Here is a 20,785-nt window from a genome sequence, read left to right as displayed (position 1 = left end):
CACAAGCCAATTCTCCCCCAGCATTGGCAAGAAGATGGATGAGATGATTTCATACTGTAGGCCTTTTCCATCTCTAATGTTTATGATTTATGACACGGGTTGTCTCGCCCTCTTTCAAATTGCTAACAAAATCCAAAAAGTCTGAGAAAATCTTAGGAGAGCCATGGTTTCTTTCTCTTACAGCTGATGGGAATAGCACAGACATTCATTTATTTGGCTGGTGATTTCAATCATTCCTTGGAATAGGCTGCCCATGCTAAGCATGTAGTTTTTTTTGCAAATGGAATTTGGTGCCATTATATAACTTTCATGTATTGACCAAGTTGAGGCTGAAATCTCAGCAAGTGCAATGCCTGAATGCACACAGCTCTGGAAAACTGGACACACTATTAGTGAAAATTGTTCCGTCTTCCTACATAGTCCTGAAACAGCGTCAGCCAACTCAAACAGAGTGGTGTGCACCAATCTGCACCCTTTTCTGTTTGGACCTCCAGCTTTTGGTGAAATAAAATTGATCCCTAAAACACACTTTAAACATCTTGATAAAAGAAAGAGGACATTGTACCAGCTCAGAAGGAAAAATAGAGACGGAGGATTGAAGGGGATAAAGAGGGTAAATGCTTTGATTAAATCCAGGGTTCATGTTCAGCAGATGTAAATTAGAACCAGGTGCTGGAAATGGGAGATGGGATTTTCAGATGTTTTTTAATTAAATTAAATGAAAATGACAACTTGGCTTCAGTTTTATTTCACCCAGAGACACTGTACATAGGTGCTTAATCCCTGGTGATAGACACTATAAAAATGCCTTCTATGTAAATATACATAATTAAATCCAATTCTTCATGACCTTCAAACACTGCTTGAGTTGATCTGTAATCTATGAGCCAAATTCTTCTGTCAGCTATTCATATACACTGACATAAACAGGGTATACCTGAAGGGCTTTGTGTATGAACTTTTTTAATACCCTTAGATAATGACCCCATGTGGTTGCATGATCCTACTATAGAGACAGCAACTTTTAAAATATTGAATATTGAAATAATCCACTGGCTCAGAATGTCTGATTTTATTCTCTCACTCTTCTCAGAGAACTATGTGATAAGGGCACGTTGGCTTAGGAAGGGCATTGGACACAAAATTAAACATACAGGTAAACCTTTCAGTCCTGGGGCCCAGGTAACTCTTATTCATACAAGCAGTTCCACTGAAATCATGGGACTGTTCCACTCAAATGGGACATTTGTGTCACGATGCTGTAAAGAAATCAGCAGGAAGCTTGATAAAAAGACCACTGCCAGCAGTATTAAAATGAGTTCCACATTCAAAACTGCCAATTATTTAAATGTCCTCTACAAGATTTATATTAATTTTATTCTTTGTGATCCAGTTAATGGAATCATCTTAAATATAGTGACAAAAGTTTCACCTAACATGTATTATTGCAGCACAACAGACATTTATAAATTTTAAACAATGAACATAGAAAAGGAATAACAATAAACCATGCAAATCTAATTTCCTTGCAGAGAAATAAACATCCCACCATATATTTTCTATTCCTCCAGATGATGCCATATCAAATCAGTGAAGGGAAGTAATGCTGCTTTCAAACTGCTAGATAAACTGTTAACCCTTTCAACCTGAGTGCTTAACTGAAAATTTTGGATCTCGTAAATTATTCCAGCTAGCAAGATTAAGTGGAGTCAGAAGTCTCTATGTGGCAGCACTGTTCCTTTAAAGAGTCCTGTTTTCCTTCAAGTGCACCTCAACTTGTGGTCAATCAACAGATTTTACTTGTATGCTCCTACTTTTTTGCAAAGTCTATTAAAGAAAATACTAACATCAATCCCAAGACTAATACTTGGGGGGCTCCTTTGGTAATCTCTCTCCAGCCCAGCATTTCCTTTTTCAACACTACCCCTTTTTGAAGAACTATAGATTTTTATTTTCCTTTAATATGAATTAAATGAATGTTTTGGGCTGGGATTAGAAAGAGAAGGTGATTAGTTTCTTCAAGATGCACACAAGGAGGGAAGGCATTTGAGATCTTGTCAGGCTTTGCATTAAGAACCACAGAAAGTGAAAAATGGTGGAAGGATGCTGAAGAGAAATGTAGGACAAATACTTGTTAGGAATATAGAATCAGGGAAGGAAATGAAAGCAGAAATATGGGAGAGTGAAGCTGTTCCTCTGAGTATAGAACAAGAAAACTGAATATGGTATAGAAGGGAACTGGGACTTTCGAAGTCATTTCCAGAAAGCAAGAAGATGGTCATAGTTGCTTTAGTTTCACTTAGGAAGGTGGGCAGTTCATTTTTTTAAACTTATTTTTTTCTCAGAAAATGTTCAGACACTAACAAGTCCAGCCACCACTAAGCATGGCTGGACTCGTTTTTACTAACTTTTCCTACCATTTCTACTTCAGTGTTTCCACAGTTCTTTTCTACAGAGGATGATGGCAAGCCTTGAAAAATGTTTATTAATCCTTAATGTACTGCTATATCTAACATCCTGAGTTAAAGAGGGTTCTTTCCCCCACACCTCCTTATTCAAATAAAGTGCCAGTCTGTTATCAGCCCACCCAATTGCACTGAAGTGCCTCATGTACATATACAAGGCAGTTATATGTTACAAGGTAGAAAGCAAGAAGAAATAATTCATCTAAGTCTAATGTACATGTTGTTTTGTATACACATATTGTAAAGAGTGATTACTTTTGAAAGTAATAGTGAGAAAGGAAAGTTAATGAGATAGTGATATAGCTGACCAAAATGTAATCTCATAATCAAAGAAGTAATATTTCTCTCCCAAGGGCAGTGTTTTATATAGCAATTGCTCAAGAAACAGTAACTATTTAGTTTATTACATTTTTTTCTCTCTCTCTCTTTAAAAAGGATGTAAATCTTTCAGAATGTAAAGATTTGTTGAATAAACACAGACTTCAAATGATGAAATATTATGTATAAAAACATATACGCTTAGTAAGTACTCATTTTAGAAGTATAAAACACTGTGAGGGTCTAAAAATTAATGAAAGACAGCATGTTTTACCTACTGTGAAACAGCTACACATTTTACCCTTTCTTAATGGTACATTTAAAAAGGACTGTTTAAACAGAAGAAAACAAAAAAACATAATGCCATAAATATTGCCATAATGTATGGCAATATTGAGGAATGGACTTAATTTAATGATGATGTTTGAGCTTTAAGCTGAGTTCTATAATTTCATATGGCTTTAAATCTTGAAAGCCTTATCTCTATTTTTTTTTAATTAGATTTTTTTTCTATTTAGTTCTTTATGGTATTCCTATATGGTACAATGCATTGCTATGTAGAGGTACCTGACCTAGCTCAGCTTGGAGCCCAGAACCAATATTGCTATGCTGGCATGGTGCTCCATTTTGGGTAATCAGCCATGCTTCTCAGCCCAGAGGGAGCACTGTATTGACACGGCTCTACCCATTATAGATCCAGCCCGGGCCACCTGAGGTATCTCTACATTGTGCTTCATTGTGTCATATCATCATGGGCTCTCCTATTTTGTATAATCTCATGGGTGCAGAATTTACACATTGCTGCAGAATCTGAGCTTTCATTTAAAAATATGTAACTAGCTTTCTCCAGACACACTTTTGTCTCTTATTGTTGCAAAGAATGTATTGACCTGAATGTACAATTAAAGGGTTCCATGCACCCGGGAGGAGAACACACCATCAAATGCAAGGGGTGCTGTGCAGAAGTGACAGCAGAATTTCACTGTCATGTAACGGCCACAAATTGTTAGAGAGAAGGTTCAGGCTGGCAGCAGGACACATTACTTTATGATTAGGGCTGGCAGGCTCTAGCATGGACTCCCAAGTGAGGTGGTACTCTATCCTACCTTGGGGGTCTCCAAGAGGAGGCTGGACAGATATTTGGCTGGGGTAATACGATCCCAGCACCCGTTCCTGCCCAGGGCAGGGGGTCGGACCTAATGATCTGTTTAGATCCCTTCTGACCCTAAGAACTATGATACTACGATCATTTTATGGTGCCGTCAGTGGACTCACATTTTTTTCTTTCTGTTATGGACAGGTATTATAGAAATGTTATGACCTGGGTACAAGTTGTTAGATAGGAAACAACATCTGCTAGGCTTGGTTTATGAAAGACACTGAATATATTGGGCTAGATTTACTTTCTTAAGTCAGAGTAGTGGGGTATAAGACTAAAACAGACATTGTGGGACTTCTGCAGGAAACCTGTACCAAAGGGAGATTAGTTTGCCCATGTCTGAGTGCCTCACCGAGAAATTTTCCCAATGGAGGGCATCCTGAAGTGGTTATATTTGGTAGAACTTCTAACTATTAAATTCCACTGGAATCTTTTTGTCGGCAAAAGCTCCTGAGCAAAGGCATCACCTTCTCCCATCATGTAAGCATCATACGTGGAATGCTTTTTGTACATCTTCACAGTGGTCCTGTGTAGAAGCTGTTATTTTATGCTTCAAGGCAACATAAACACACAAATGTAGCTTTCCAGAAAACCAGAGTAGTTGTAAAGCTATACCTACTGATATACTTGTGTTCCTATATTAGAAGATATATGCAGTACTGCATGTCTTTCTGCCTAACTTTCAACCTAATTATACAAACTTTTGAAAAGAATATCTCTAAGGGATTTATTACATCTGCCAATTGACTGTAACAGTTGTTATTTTTTTAAACAGTATTTTATTATTAGAAACTAACAGCATCTTGAAAGAAGAATTTTGAAGGATGTTCAGCTCAGTTTAACTACAGCTTCTGCTTCAGGCACAGTTAATTTTTCCAAGCTTTTATATTTCAGGTTAAGTCATGGAATATTTTCACATTGAAATTGAGACTATATACAAACATTTGCTGAAAGCATTGTCAGATCAGCAGTGAAAGATTTTAAATCAGGCAATGTCTATGAATGGATGCCTGAATAGGCCTTTTGTGGCCCTGTCATTTCTCAGGCACACAATCTTTGTAGCAAGCAAAATGCATTAACCATTTCTGTTTTGACCTTGTAATTTATAATATTGTTCCAAAAATGCATGCTAAATTTAGATGTCTAATTCTTCTTTCGGGGCCCCAATAATGCAAACACTTACACAGGTGATTAGTTTTAAGTATACATCTTTTGCTTATAATTAAGCATATTCTGAAATATTTGCCAGATCAGGGTCTACAGAGCCTGATTTTTCAAATCTGCTTCATACCAGTTCTCACTGAATTCTGCATTTAAGATGCAACATATGTAACAAGTACTTAACTTGAACATGTTGAATGATCCTACTTTCTGCAGCGGGACTGTTCACATGCTTAAATATATTGTTGGATCAGGGTCCTAGCAGCATAGGGGATCTATCTGCAAAGCTCAAATTCTACAAAAAATTATGCCCATGATTAATTTTACATGCTTGAGTAGGCTCACTGCCAGGTAAACACATGTGCTAACGTTTGCAGAATCAAGGATTTCAGGTGTAGCATAAATGAATTCTGATTACTAAGGCAGGAAAAAAAATCAGGCATTCATGTATTTTGCCACCTACAACATTTACATTTACTGCTTCCAACCTAAAAAATAAAAGCAGGCAAACAAACCCTGTCCAGTAAAGAAATCATTTTAATGCATTTATTCTTTAAAAAATATCATCATAAGAAAAATCATTAAAGCACCATGAATGACTGTTTTAATGGCTATATTTCAACACAAAAGAAAAGAATATTGACTTAACAACCATTATACTCTCAAAGGCAAAAAATACATTTTACAGTGCATATTGAAATCACGTTCAGCCTAGAAAAGTATCTTCTGTTGAATTTAATGTTTCCTTTCAGATCTGACCACCACCATCCTTTACAAAATTACTTTTATATTGTTATTGCATGTTACAAGGTATAATTTTTGAACTTACTGTTTTTGATAAGTATCTCAATGACTCAACTCCTGGGCTGTGTTTGAACTGTGTTGAGCAACTCAAGAAAGTGGGCAGCTATTAGGGTGAATACAAAGGTAGAGTGTTTCCTGCGGACGTGCGAGGTGGGACTTCCAGATGTCCTTCAGACTGAATTTCCACATCTGGTTATAAAGATGTCCTGGCCATGTCCTTTTTCCTCAGGCACATTCTCTGTCCTAGAGACACTTAAAGTAATCCACTGTAACAGGCCTATGACCTTGTAGGATTCTTCTATGAATTTTCATTCACACCCTGAACTGGTTTCAGGCTACTTTGCATCACCAGAATGACGTTAATATATGAATGGCAGAATAGCCCAAACGTTGCCCAAGCTCAAGAAACTAAAATTCTGGGGTGAAAAATGTGGACAATGGATGTGTACCTAGATGGACTAGAATAATGTATCCTTATTTAGAAATAACCACCTTTGCATGGGGGTCTTAAATCAGTTTCAGTATAATAAAATGTTACGGTTTAACAGCTTGTTTTGACTATAAACTTTATTCTTTCAGTTTCTCACCAAAAACAGACAAAACCCATAGTTAGATGTCATCAAAGAGATCCTCCGGCTCAGCAGTATTTTTTGGTATTTCCAAAGATGTCTTGATTGAGTGCTTGCCTCTTGCCTCTGGTGGATCAGGATTAGGTCTAGAAGTTAAAATAATGATATTTATAAAAACAAATGTAGATGCACAGTTAAGAAATCAGGCACAAACACAGAAAAGTCAATCCTTTAACTGTCTATTCAGAGATCTTTTGTTAAGGTTCAACATAGGATCAACATATACATGTAAAACATTGCTGAGATGTTAGTGTGTCTCTAAGTTTGCTAAGTGAGACTCTGGAGATTTGGAGTGAGGTGCTAGCCACATGCTGATGCCACCCTGCCATGGGTGAATTTAGGATTTACTGAAGGCAGGTGTTGCATACTGTTCCTCAACAATGGGAACATGGGGCTGAGGTATGGCTGCAGCCCCTGGGCCAGTGGGGGATACTGAGAAGCTGGACTGGAAGCAGGTGACCAAAAAAGGGGTGGACCTACTCCTCCACCCACTGCCACCATCCCTGGATGACCTGGGGGTGCAGGGGTGGGAAGAATGACTCCTGCACTGCTCTAACTGAGGGGATTTGGGGAACAACTGAGTGAGCAGCTGTGCTTGGCTGGGAACAGTGGTGGCAATGCACAGTTTACTCCTTCCAGCCTCTGCTCCTTGCCTGTTGCCTCCTTCCCTCTCCAATGTTCCCCACTAATTGGAAGTGGGGGTAGGAGGGGAGACCTATGTGCCACTGCTGTCCTTGGCCAAGCCTGGCTCTCTATTCATCAATATGGGGCAGAAGTGGTTCAAGAAAGGCTCTGGGACTCTCTCCCAAGACTGCATCAGCTGGGGACAGAAGTAGCACTGTGCAGGTTATTCCTCCCAGTACCTGCTCCTGGTCAGTGGGGGAAAGCTGCAGGGGACAGGGAAGGAACATGCACTGGAAGGAGGAGCCTACGTGCTGCACAGATGGAAGGTGGGTACAGCTGCACTGACACACCCCTCTGTATCTTCCCCTATACCCAGTTCTACCTCTTCTCATTTGACCCAGGTTCTGCAATCAGTCCTTTCCCAGCACCTGGATGCAACTGGGGACTGGATTCAGGGGAACTAAGTAAAACTGAGTCCAGACAGGACGAAGGTGATGGTAGGTAGATCACTTCATCTGAGGTAGAAACTAGGACATATATTTTCAATGGGGTTCAGCCTCCCCTTGTCACTCATATTTGCAAACTTGGATCCTGCTGCACCTGGATCTTCATGTGGCAGTGGTGGCCATGAAGGGCACCAACTGGTGAGAAAGCTGCAATGTTTCTTTCCAGATCTGATCACTACCATCCTTTGCAACCTCAGGGTTGCCCTACTGCAGTGCACTTTACATAAGGCTGTCTTCAAAGACCATCCAGAAGCTGCAGCTGGTGCAGAATGTAGTGGCCAGCTTCTGCAGCAGCATGGCTCCCCTGAAGTGTATAACGCTGGCTGGAGTCCATACTGGCTCCCAATAGCCTTCCAGGTGAAATTCAAGTGCTGATTTTGACCTATAAGGTCCTAAATGATCTGGGCCTTGCATATCTAAGGAGCTACCTTTTCCGTTATACCCCATCACAATCCCTGAGGTCAGCAAAGAGCAACTCCTGCAAGTACCATCAATGTGCCAAATCTGCTAGGTGAAAATGCATGGAAGGTCATTCTCAGAAGTTGCTCCTTCGCTCTGGAACTGCCCGTCTTGAGGCTGCTACAGCCTGAACCTGGACATCTTTCAGAAGTGCTGCAACATTTTCCAGTTTGGGTAGGTATATAACAAACAAAACTAGGCTGTGACAATGTTAATAGGTTCTTTGTTTTATGTTGATATTCTAGGTGCCTTTTCAGTTGTTTCTCTCTCTTGTTTGTTCTCCTGTTTTATAAGTAGCTCCGTTCTCTTATTGTAAGTTGCTCTGAGCCTTTGTTAGGAGAGGCGACAGGCACACTGAATAAAAATAAATAAATAAATAAAGCAAGCAAGCAAATACCACCAGATTAACCTCCAGTTTCTTTAATACCCCTTATTAAACTCGAACACTGAACATGACAATTTCACTTAGAATGTGGACAGGAAGAATGAGGTAAAGTCAAGGAAGTAAAGAAATATGAAAAGCAGCTATTTATGTCACTATTGACATACATCACAATTTGGCAGTATTTCGGTCACTCTCAGGACTGTTTTTTTCTTCCACAAAGACTGATGCTGAATTAGTTTCCTCTTTAATTGCCTTGATGCATGAACGCCACATGCCCCCAGACGCTGGGGGAGCATGATGAGCTTCCACAGGCAGTGGCAGTGCTGTCGGCAGCAGGAACATGGTGGTGGCAAGCGGGGAGCTTCTGCAGGTGGCCACAGCACAGTTGGCAGTGTGTGGGAGGGGTGCTGAGCACCAACCACCAGTTGGCAACCATCCACAGATGCCACCGGCAGTGTTGGCCGTGGCCAGTGGTAACGGCGGACCACCTACAAATGCCATGGGATGGGGGGGTGGGATGGCGAGCAGTGACTGCCTACAGGCACCACTGGCAGTATCGACCGGGCCTTTCCACAGGGGGTGCACCACCACGATTAGGGGGTGCACATGCACCCCCTACGCATTGCCAATGCCCTGATGTTTAGCTTATACCTGTTGTCTACTAGTTTTTAGGAACAAATTTTAAGTCCCTGACCTCCTGCTCTGTCAGTTCAATGCTAGAATTTTTATAGTTGTGGTTGCACCAGTGATCCAGGGATACATATGTTCATGTGCAGTTTTGTTAATTTAGAAGACGTGGACACGTAGTGAGGCCTGGCTGAAAATTTGCAGCCAGATTCTGATACTATTACATCAGACTACCATGCTAGTCTATTTCATTCTATTCTATGTGGTTTCTTATATAGCTAATCATACAATCTGAGAGTTTTCCTGTATTGCATTAAACAGCCTGTCACATCTGATTTATTTTTTCTCTTTTCTTCTTCCCAAAGGCAACACTGAACCCATCTAAATGTTCAATTAATGCTATAAAGGATTACTGTGCAGTAAAATAATGCACAGTGAGCCTTTCCTGGGAGTGTGATAGCCTGGCTGTTTACTTGGAGGACATCAAGAGGAGTCCTGATGTGTATGGGGCCAGACGACAGCTGCTGCTGCAGAGCTCTCCTGCCTTGTGCACATGGGGACAAGCCCTATGCCCAGAGGGCCGTCTCTGTGCAGCCCAGGGCTGGCCAGGAGCTGTTCCCACTTCTGGGGTAGCTCCCAGCCAGCTCCAGGCTGCACAAGGATTTCCCTGTGCAGTCCAGGGCTGGCCAGGAACTGTCCCACTTCTGCATGGAGATTTCCCAGAAGGGGGACAGTTCCCAACCAGCCCTGGGCTGCAGGGAGAAGCAGGGAAGCACCCAAGTTCCAGTGCTGCTCACCTCCCAGGTCCTGTGGGGAGCCAGGAGCTGAACAGCACCAGGACTGGGGGCAGAGAGTTATTCCATCTCAGTGCTGCTCAGCTCTAAGCTCCTGGGGGGAGTAACGAGCTGAGTAGTGCCAGGACTGAGGGAGTTCCCCATCCCCTGTGGCCCGCTAGTATTGGGGCTGGCCAGGACCAAATTTGCTCCTGGCCAGCATCTACACATGCATCTACTACCCTGTATTTATGGGTAGTAACTAACTGCACAGTAGACTAATTTACTGCACAGTAAATGTGTGCACATGTAAATAGTGACACTTTACTGCACAGTAGATTAGTCTACTGGGCAGTAAAGCATCTTGTGTAGACACACCCACTGTGTGGCAGGGAAGTGTTTAGTTTTGGTAGGGTCATGTTTTTAAATCTGCACACTGCTTTGGATACATGTTAAGAGTAGGGACATCTAAATTTTGAGCAGTCAGGGAACACACTGCACAGACTGTACAACCTGCTCTTCAAGATGTGGACATCAGTCCCTCTCCCACCCGCACACACCCCGTCTTCCCATTGCCATGCAAACAGAAGGCTTACTGGGCTCCCTCATGCTGTGCTGCTCTGCTCCAGAGCCTGGGGCTACTGCAGCATCAGAAGCAATGCGAGGAGTGGGACGAAGTAGGAGCCCATGGGCTACATGTTAATCCCTTGTGGACTAGATGTGGCCCATGGGCTGCCAACTGGGCAGGCCCATGTTAGAGAACGGAAAGCTGAAGAAGTGTGCCTTGTACTTGGAATAGCTAATGCTGAGGTTCATGGAAGTCCCAGCCTTTACTTCTGTCTCAGAGTGGTCTCCAAGCAAGCTCCATTTTTTTCAGATTTACGATAGGAAGTTCCACTGTATCTGGTGGAGCAAAACTGTCACTGCTGGTCCTTAAGTTCAATATAGAGCTTCAGACAGTATTTTCGATATTCTGAGTCCAGGTTACTAAACGCCTTGATGATAAGGGCCAAAAGCATGAACCAGATCTAATATTACACAGGAAACCAGTGTAGAAAGTGGAGGTCTGAGGTGCCTGTGGTAGCCTGCATTGCTAAGAAGACATGCTGTAGCATTCTGCACTGGTTGGAGTTTCCTAAAGGCTGGTGGCTTCATGCCCGAGTATATCCCATTGGTGTAATCCAGACAGGAGGTGAAAAATTCATATTTTTCTGAAGTCAGGTCATTACCCACCAGGTTAGGAAGATCCAGCCAGATATAATGGAAAAATGTTACTCAGATATTGCCATGAAAGGTCCAGTGTAAGTGAGCATCCAACAGCACTCAAACTACAGACTAACTAGATCAACAGTTAAAGGCGTAACTTAGAAGTTTTGTGCCCTGGACGGTGGCCAGGGCAGTGCTGGTAGTTAAGCCAGTGGTGACAGCAGCTGCCATTCTGGCACACCATCTAAATAAGTGCCCAGGGCTTATGCCTCACTTGCTCTAGTTATGTTACTGCCAATGGCAGAATTTTTGCCTGTGGGAAATAGTGATATTTTGAAATTTGGTTTTGTTTGGACTCCCACTATTTTTAAAAATCTCCTGGTCTTCTAGCTCTGCTGCAGAAAACCTGGAAGCCCTGAGAACTCCAGCTCAAGTCAGGAGTCTGATGGATACCAACCTGTGGAACTAGGAGCCGAGTTTCATTTTGAGGTGGGGATCCCTGGATCTGAGGCTCCTCCATATCTGCAGTCTGAAAATTCAGGAAGCTCTAGAATGGCGAGGTTGCCCCAGAGCTATGGATTTCATAGATTTTATAGACATTAGGGCTGGAAGGAACCTCAGAAGATTGAGTCCAGCCCCCTGCCCAAAGGGCAGGAAGACAGCTGGGGTCACAGGATCCCAGCAAGATAAGCTCCCTCCCAGCAAGGTAAGCATCCAATTTACTCCTGAAGGTTCAATGTAGGTGCTTGAACCACCTCCGATGGCAGGCTTTTCCAGACCTTGGGGGCTCAGTTTGTAAAGAAATTCTCCCTTATGTCCAGCCTGAAACGGTCTTGCAGTTGTTTAGAATCTTTCGACCTCGTCATCCCTTGGGGCGTTCTGGTGAACAAGCATTTCCCCAGAAACTGGTGGTCACCCCGATAAACTTATAGGTGGCCATCAGGTCACCCCTGAGCCTGAACTTTTCCAGGCTGAAGAGTCCCATGGCTCTCAGCCTGTTGTTGTAAAGTCTGTTTTCCTGACCTCTGATCATGCGTGTGGCTCTTCTCTGGACTCTCTCAAGCTTCTCCACATCCTTTTTGAATTGTGGAGCCCAAAACTGGACGCAGTACTCCAGCTGCGGCCTCACCAAGGCCGAGTACAAGGGGAGAATGACATCCCGGGATTTGCTTGAGAAGCATCTATGGATGCAAGTCAGCATTTTGGTTGCTTTACTAGCTGCAGCATCGCATTGCAGGCTCATGTTCATCTTGTGGTCAATGATGACCCCCAAGTCTCTTTCTTCTGTAGTGCTAGCCAGTGTAGCATTGCCAAGCCTACAAGGATGCTGCAGGTTTTTCCTCCCAAGGTGGAGAACCTTGCATTTTTTGGTGTTAAACACCATCAGGCTCTCGTCCACCCATTTGCTTAGCCTGTCCAGGTCAGCCTGGATCGCCCTCCTGTCTTCTGGTGTGGATCCTCAGCTTCTCAGCATGCCACAAGGAAGAGCCAGTAATTTAAAGGAGTTTGCTTAAACCAGCAGTGAACTAGTTGGCAATTTCAACTAAATTCTTTCACTGGAAAATTTCCAACCAGCTCAATGTGCAAAATTTTTATCGGGTCTTGTCCAAGCATTTAGCTATCTTGATGGTAGATGTAAAATCAGATGTAGAGCATGGGTTGAACCTACAGTCCACAGGCCAGATCTAATCCACAGAACTTTTGGATCAGGCACATAGATATGGGGTTTCAATTGCATTCAGTGGTGAAGGACACCTTCTGTGGGTGCTTTCCCTAACCTGCCGCAGAGATGAATGTGTGATGCAGGAACTCTCTCAATGCTGCTGTATGAAGTAGTGCCAGTTGCAGGCAGTTTTCCCATGCCAATTGGGAAAATGACCGGCAACAGCAGCATCCAAATGCTTGCCCAGACATCTGCCTCCAACCCCAGGTGAGTCATTCTGTCTTACAGCTGAATAAGGTTGCCTACCTGTGATGTAGAGAAAACTAGGTAGAGAGAGCTGTGTGTCAAAAGAAGTCTGTGTTATGCTGGGTCATGGGTGGCAAGGTCTGGGGGGTCACCCAGGGTCAGAAGAAGCAACCAAGATACAAGGGGAGTGTGCAGAGTCTGAGTGCAGGGAAGCCAGAAGATCTGTCTGGGGTACAAAGTCAGAGGGTGAGGCAGAGCACGGACTTAGAAGATCTTCTAGGTCAGGGATCCAGGAGATCAAACCAGAGCTGGGTCAGGTCAAACTCAGGGTCCATGGCAAGTTAGATCAGGTTGCCAGAACGTCTGTCAGGGAGCCAGTAGATGTACAAGCCAAGGATGAGTCAGTCTGAGTACAAGATCAAGTCTTGTTACCCAGACACTTCCCATTCCAAGTCAGGGGTTTTTAAAGAAAAGGGTAAAGGGGCAGCTGATCCTGGTTAGCCACTCTAGTTGCAGGGAGTGGGCAGGTGGCTAGGCCCAGATATTGGATTATGACCACCTATTCTACCCCAATGCTCAGCTGAGGAGGTGCCAGATTAGGATAAGCAGCCACATCAGACAGGCCAAAGCCCTAGGCAAGGCCATGGCTGGACAGCCTAGGACTAATGTGTTGTCAAAATTTAACTGGAATTTCTGGCAGGCAAGATTAAGCAGTCAACACTATTCTGACCAGTACAAGCAGTCCTCTAACATCCTAAGGGTTGAGAGTAGTAGTCAGCTGTGTTAGTCTATTGATAGCATCTGATGGAAGCAGGTTGCAGCCTATGAAAACTCACGCCTCTCTGAATTAATTAGTTGATAAAGTGCCATTCTGCCCTACTTTCAGCTTAAAGATTATGCGATATCTACAGTTTTTTTCTTCCCCTTGAAAATCTTTATAGCGTTGAGCTGAAGGACAGAACTACATTGCAGAGATACACAACCTAAGTCTAAACAAGTTTCTTAGCAGAGAAATCTGGAAGGAGCTCCATGCTACCACAGTTAGATTGCACCTAGTATCTAAGAAAGTTCATGGAGAAATCTCTTAGGTATCTCTACCTTGTACTTCATTATGCAGTGTAAACGATCCCTACAGTACGACTTTTTCGCATATACTGGCTCTGAATCACTACTTATCAAAAAGCCACATTTATTTTAAAAGATTTAATTTAGAAAGTACAAGATTCCAATTAGGTTTTTAGTGCTGATAACCTCAACATTGATCCTGATGTGTAAATTAAAATCAGGTTTATATACCCATTGCAGATTAAAAATAGTGGCTGAGATGAACAGGTAGGTTACTTATAAGCTTTAACTCTATAAGCAAGATTGTATAAAGGCCTCTCTTTTTTTAACAACACAGGTCACTTAATCTTCTGAAATCATAGTGCCAGCATCAAGCAGGTTTATAAACTGATAGCATTCAATTTATAAGAAATCCCATGTGCAACTTCATTTTGGCTTAAAACTGTAAGATTCATATCTGTAATGACATTATTTATTAAGTGCCAGTGGTTTCCCTGTGTTGTGAAAGTATTTCTAATCTTGGATTCTTGCTGAAGTTGTTCAACAATATCTTAATGAATAAATGAATTAATTTATTTAAATTGCAGTGAGTTCTATTGCCATCTCTTGCCAGAAAGCCTGTAAGGAAGGCATTCTTCTTGAGAGTTTATTCTTTTCTTGGATCACTTTTCTAAAACTTGTCTTTTAGTAAACTTTAAGTCCATTAACACATCTGGAAAACTGCTGACTCTAAGAGAAAATTTCATATTTCCTAACATTTGGTTTCAGCTCTTTAAATTCAAACAGGAGAAAAGATTAACAGCTGGTGTAAATCACTGTAGTTCCACTGATGTCAATGGAGCTCTGCTGACTTGCACCAGCTCAGGTTCTTGGCCAGAATTTGGGAGAAAGCCACTACAGCACCAAATTGCTTTTCAAGGCTGAAGATAAGTCACAAGAAACAGGAGACAGAGATGTACCATAGTACTGGACACTCTGACACAGCACAACACAGCAGGCTGATATGGTAACGCACACAGTGGAGAAAAGAGCATCACTTTTCTACAATGGAATGGACTGGCCAATACCATTTATTTCAAATGACCTAACTATTCCTATATGCACACATATTTCCCCCCAAGAAATTTCCACATGGAGTTGCAGCTGGAATACTCAGCCAATTTCATTTTGTAATATCTCTGAAGGAGGTCAAGAGAGAAAATAATTTCTTATGCAAATGCTGCAACTGCCAGGATTAAAAAAGGGCTTTCTGGTAGCAAAGGATTAAACCTTTTCATGTGTTCTGAAATACAATGAGGCCAAAGGCTACTAATTAGCACAATCAGTGATCTTAATATATCACTTGCACATGTCTGAAACATAAAGAACATTGTACTTAACCTGCTGGGATAGATACAGCAGCATAGTTATATTGATTTTCACTGATGGTTTTAATCTCAAGAAAAAATAAATACTGTAGGAATTTTGTATTTTTAAATGCTTCCTAGGAAGCTTAATTATTTCTGGAGATGCCCCGGAACTGTATGTTCTGAGCTTTTCGTGAAGCCACTGTTTTAAGGCTTGACATATGAAAGTGTGATTTTGCTACAAATTGAGTGCATCTACTCATGTGCTTTACATGCTTTACACCTCACTACCTACATGGGCATCTGTTTCAGAGCACAGTAAATTAATTATCTTCACCATAGGATAGTACTGACCAGGACAAGTACTAGCCTCTGGCAGACAACTTTATGCCACTGCAATTCACATGTAGACAGTGACTGGGGCTGGCTGGGGCATGAGGGTGTTATGGTGCAAGGGCTGCCAGCCAGTTAGCCCCCCACACTGTAGTACCCTTGTGCTCCAGCCAGCCCCTCTGCTGCCCAGCACCATCAGCTGAAGCTAAGGGCTGACACCCCCTGCCAGCTGAGGGCTGCTCCACCCCAGCACAATATGCTGTGGTCCCAGTTGCATGTGTAAATGTTGCACCCAGGAGAAATAAAAACTGGTGCAAACTGCACCACAGTTTATTGCTCTGCACTAACTGCATATGCAGACACACCCACTGAGATACTGCTAGCCTTGCCTAGCAAGGTGTGAGGTTGCCTCTCAGATTAGAACTGAAAGTTTCAGTTTTAAAACTTTCTTCTTAATTTTTTTATACATTTGAAAATTCATAGCAATCTAACATAATATTTTATTGTCTCATTGATCAGGAAAAGAATGGTATATTAACAGCATAAGAAACTGATAATGTTAGAGAAAAATCTGATTTAAGGTATTTTCTCTTCAGTATCATAAATGTAGGTGGCAGCAGTAGTTGAAACAGAAAATGAGAATTCACTTCAGTAGTAGCTAGAATATCTCAACCAGTTACGTGCAATTATCAGAACAAAACCTAAGAGTAAAATCTGCATTAGGGATGTGATACACTCAGTAAAAACAATTATTTGATTATCAGCAATCTGATGTCTTACTGGTATCTATAGAGGCTGCAGATGGTCCCATTTAAAAAGATTGCTCAGCAGCAATAATTTCTAAGAAAAGATTAGAAAACGGTGTTAGACCCGTGGTTCTCAACTTCTTTGGACTCAAGGTACCTCTGTGAAAATGCCAGCTCTTAGTTTTCACTTGTTTTTTGACTATGAAAAAAAATAATAGAGCAATTTGTTGGTTGCAAAGAACTCTGACAGACCACAACAGATCAGAACGTCTTTGACCCTTTGGATTCTCACTTAAAATCTCTGGGTTTATTTTGTAAATCACATAGTTGTTTACAGACCTGACAGTGCTAGTATTGCACAGCATATCATAGCACCCTTTAAAGGATTTGATGACACCCTGATTGAGGATCACAGGTTTAGAATAAAGTGAAAGCTTGCCAGTGCTTGTAGCTATGCACAAGATCTTTAGCCCACCATGACAGATTTCCTCTTTGCTAGATCTTAAAGAGAAAGGAGGCATCATATTGCCTGCCTAAGTCAATCTGCCAAAAAAAAAAAAAGCAACATGTAACATAGAAAGAAAAAAAGATAGGGTAAATAAAGGAGGGGGAAAGCCTTTTATGTAAACAGATAGATTAAGAGAGTTTCACAGAAAATGTGAATACAATGGACTCCACACGTAAGTAAAATATGATCAACTCTACTTCTTCAGCTGGTTCTAAAGATGGTAAGATGTCAGCCACTCTTTAATATATGTTAAACATAGACTTTCTTCATATATATATGAAAAAACTACATTCTCAAGAACTGACTTTATATTTTGGCAGTAATGAGGGTGTCAGCACACTTTCAGGCAGGCAGTTTCCAGATTGTGTCTGTTCTGGCACTTATTCCTGGAAGCAAAGTAAAAACGAGCTATAAATTTCTGATTGACCTTATAAAATAAAAACTGCAATCCTGGAATCATGAAGTACTTACTGGTTGAAATCATCAGTGGCAGAAATTACAATCGATGAGCTCTGCCCTGAACATATGTTAGTAAAGAAACTGAGAAGTATTTTACTGAATACAGTAGTCTTGGATGTAATTTCAACAGTTCAGGAAAAGGTTGAATAGTCAAAGTGGGAAAAAGCCCCTTTGTGGAACGCTGTAATGTTATTAACATTAATTAAATCAAATTACATTTAAGTTATAAATAAGAAGTTCAAAGAGAAACAACTGACATAAGGAACTTTTATGATGCAAAAGAAGCAAAAGTACCTTTGGAGTGCACAAAACATGTTAGGATGTTTTTATTATATACTGACTCAGTGGGAGCCAACTTTTTTGGCAGGCATGTTATAAATTAGCAGGAGCAGCAGGTGGGGAGACCCAGTGTAGGTGCAGCTCCAGCCAGCAGGGGCTGCACACCATGTGGGGAGTGTGTGGAGGGTCCCCCCACCCTCCCTCATACCCCACACACCCATACCCTGCCCCAAGAACCCCGTTGACATGTACATATACCCCAACGTACTCTATTCCCCCCCTACATAACCACATCCTCTCACAATCCCCACTACACACTGCCACACCCCACCACACACACAATATAAAAATCACACTTTATTTCTAAGTTATTATGCAATCCCTTCTATATATGGTACATAATCACAAGTCATGACAAATATTTTTTGTAATAAAATTAAAATATATTATAGTAGGTGTTTGACTTCTATTGTTGATTTGGTGGGGGGGTTGGTTCTAAGATGGTAATCCGTCCCCCTCCCCCCACCCAAAAGAAGTGTGGGGTGGGGCAGCAGCAAGGGGAAGGACCTCTGGTGACAAAGGTCAGGGGTTAGGGGATAGGACTTCTGGTCCCAATATGGTGGCCAGGGAGCGGGGCAACTGTCAAGGGGTGGGGCTACCTATGCAGCCCCTGGCAGCTCACCAAAACTTAAGCTGCCCTCCAGCCAAAATAATTGCTCACCCTATATTACACCAACTAAATAACTAGAAAAAAAGTCCTTTGCAAGCTTTCGGGAACAAACACCCTTTTTCAGGCATTGGGAGACTGCTGCTCTCTGTTCTTCAAGGTGGAAAAGAAGATAAGCTAAACAAGAAGTCTGTGAAAATGCAAATGAATAGAAGTTTGGAAGACAATGGATAGAGATAGGAGGGGAGGCGGGGGGGAAGGAAGGGTAATGTTTGGAGAAATGCAAGTAGTTTTCTTGAGGCAGGTTACCCATGTCAGATGTCAGGCAGGTAATGTGTCATAAGTCCAGTGTCTATATTAAGTCTATGATTTCTTGTATTCAGTAGATTTATGAAGTGAAGTTTGTAGGAGGAGGAAGTGGAGCTTGCCCTATCACTGGGGCTTTGTGCGGCATGACTGCAGCTCTAGCACTTGCAGTGGGGGAAGCCCCACACGGGAGCCTGCTGCGCAGGTCCCTGCACTCTGCTAGGAGTGGAGGGAGCCCCTCCCACTGATTCACCATGGAGTCCAGAGTGGGGCTTTCCCACCACAAATGTGGAGCTGCAGACAAACAGCACAGAGCCCTTGTGATAGAAGTGGCCAGGCAGGCTGCACAGGGGTGCACTCCTCACCCCCAGCTCAGCACTGGACTCCACAGGGAAGCAGACGGCAGGGCTCCTCAACTCCTGGCAGAGTGCGTGGACTTGTGCAGCATGGAGTGAGGGAGGCAGCAGGCTCCAGTGTGGGACTTTCCCTGCTGCAACTGCTGGAGCTGGGGCAGAGCTCTGGTGGTAGGACAGACTCTACTCCCTCTCCCTGTGCAGCACTGGCTGGAGCCATGCCCCACCGGGCACCTGATCCATGCATAAGCACCTTGAACTCTTTGTCTGCTGCTGGGGGGAGTGTGTGGGGGTCCCTATAACCCACAGGCTACTCAGCTGAGCTCCTCACTCCTGTTGTCCCTCTGTGCACAGGCTCCGTGCTCCAACTCCCACTTCTGCCCAGCAGCAATTCCACCCACCCCACTTGCCCCACTGCTTCCCTACCAGCTTTCCCAAATGAGCAAGTGCTGGCCGCAGCAGGAGCACCTCCCAGAAGCTGCTGGCTGGACAGAGCCCTTCTGCCCAAGAGGGTGAGAATGATGCCCAAAAAGGTATGTTGGGGGGTTGTACAACTGGGTACCTCATGGACAGAAGGGCTGGGGGGTGTTGTGGGCTGGCTGGATGAAAGTGCCTTGCAGGTTGGATCCAGTCCATGGGCTGTATTTTGCCCATCCCTGGTCTAATAAAAGATATCACAACTACCCAAAGAATCTTGCCTGCCTATGTCCTTAGACCAACATGGCTACAACCAGACTCTCTGTTTTTCCAGTTCGAACCTGGCAGCTGGACTGTCCAAGAAGCCCTGCAGCTCTGCAGGGGCAGACATGCCAAGACCTTTTGGGCACTCTGCTCCAGAGTCAGGAGCACTGACTCCAAACAGAATAAGGTTCCTAACTCCAAAGCAAGAATCTAGAAGCCTAGAAAGCCCCATCTCAAGCCTGGCTCAAACACTGCTAGGGCTTTTAGGTCCCCTGCTGTGGAACGAGAAGACAGCTCCACAGTTGTGGGATAAGTTCCCAGTGTTCCTGCCATGTGCCTGATGAGGCTGTCTGAGAACCCTATAGCTACAAAAAATCGTTTAGGTTTTATGGATGCCATTAGCAGTGGTAAATTGACCAAAACATGGATTTCATTGAGCAGCAGTAGGATCTGGATGGATCATTTTAATTTATGGAACAATGTATGTCAGTGTTTTCAAATGAAGTCCTCTCCAAGGTTCTGGTGCATGACAAATTTTATGGAGAAAAAAGGACTAGGTTTCCAAAACTCCCCATGAACAAGAAATCTTCCTTTTTAGCCAGCTGTACTGTATCACAGCCATTGCTGTAGCACAGGGGTGGGAAAAATGCAGCCCAAGGCTAGATGTGGCTCACCAGGCCATTCCATCCGGCCCACGGGTCCCCTAAAAAATTTAGAAAATTAATACTTATCTGCCACTGGCTGCCTATCATGCGGCCCTCGATGGCTTGCCAAAACTCACTAAGTGGTCCTCCGCCCAAAATAATTGCCCACCCCTGCAGTAGCATAAATCATAGTGAAGACAAACTAAATCCATTTTAAGTTGCAGGTGTGTGAGTGCAATGCAATCAGCCATTTTAAAGTCAACTGCAGTGGTAGGCAGAGCTGAGCTGAGACTGTGCCCATATTTAACTCACAGGTTGGTATAAGTGGGGGATGACAGATACAGTGCTCATGGAATGGGTCAAACCCCCTGCC

The 20,785-nt window shown here is 42.9% G+C and overlaps 1 protein-coding gene across 2 annotated transcripts in view; it reads right to left on the bottom strand.

Annotated features, from left to right (window-relative positions):
- Nucleotides 1–6,485: 6,485 nt before the first annotated feature.
- Nucleotides 6,486–20,785, bottom strand: part of XRCC4 (X-ray repair cross complementing 4) — a 315,755-nt gene continuing 301,455 nt past the window's right edge. For both annotated transcript variants that reach the window (XM_019532322.1, XM_019532323.1), the window contains exon 8: nucleotides 6,486–6,622. In XM_019532322.1, coding sequence (XP_019387867.1) covers nucleotides 6,517–6,622 — 106 coding nt within the window. In that variant the 3' untranslated portion in view covers nucleotides 6,486–6,516. The remainder of the gene's footprint in view (nucleotides 6,623–20,785) is intronic.

The sequence above is a fragment of the Crocodylus porosus genome, unplaced genomic scaffold (assembly GCF_001723895.1).
Source record: "Crocodylus porosus isolate Cpor-Errol unplaced genomic scaffold, CroPor_comp1, whole genome shotgun sequence".
Classification (NCBI taxonomy): Eukaryota; Metazoa; Chordata; order Crocodylia; family Crocodylidae; genus Crocodylus; species Crocodylus porosus.
This window is presented reverse-complemented; position numbering and strand designations above follow the sequence as displayed.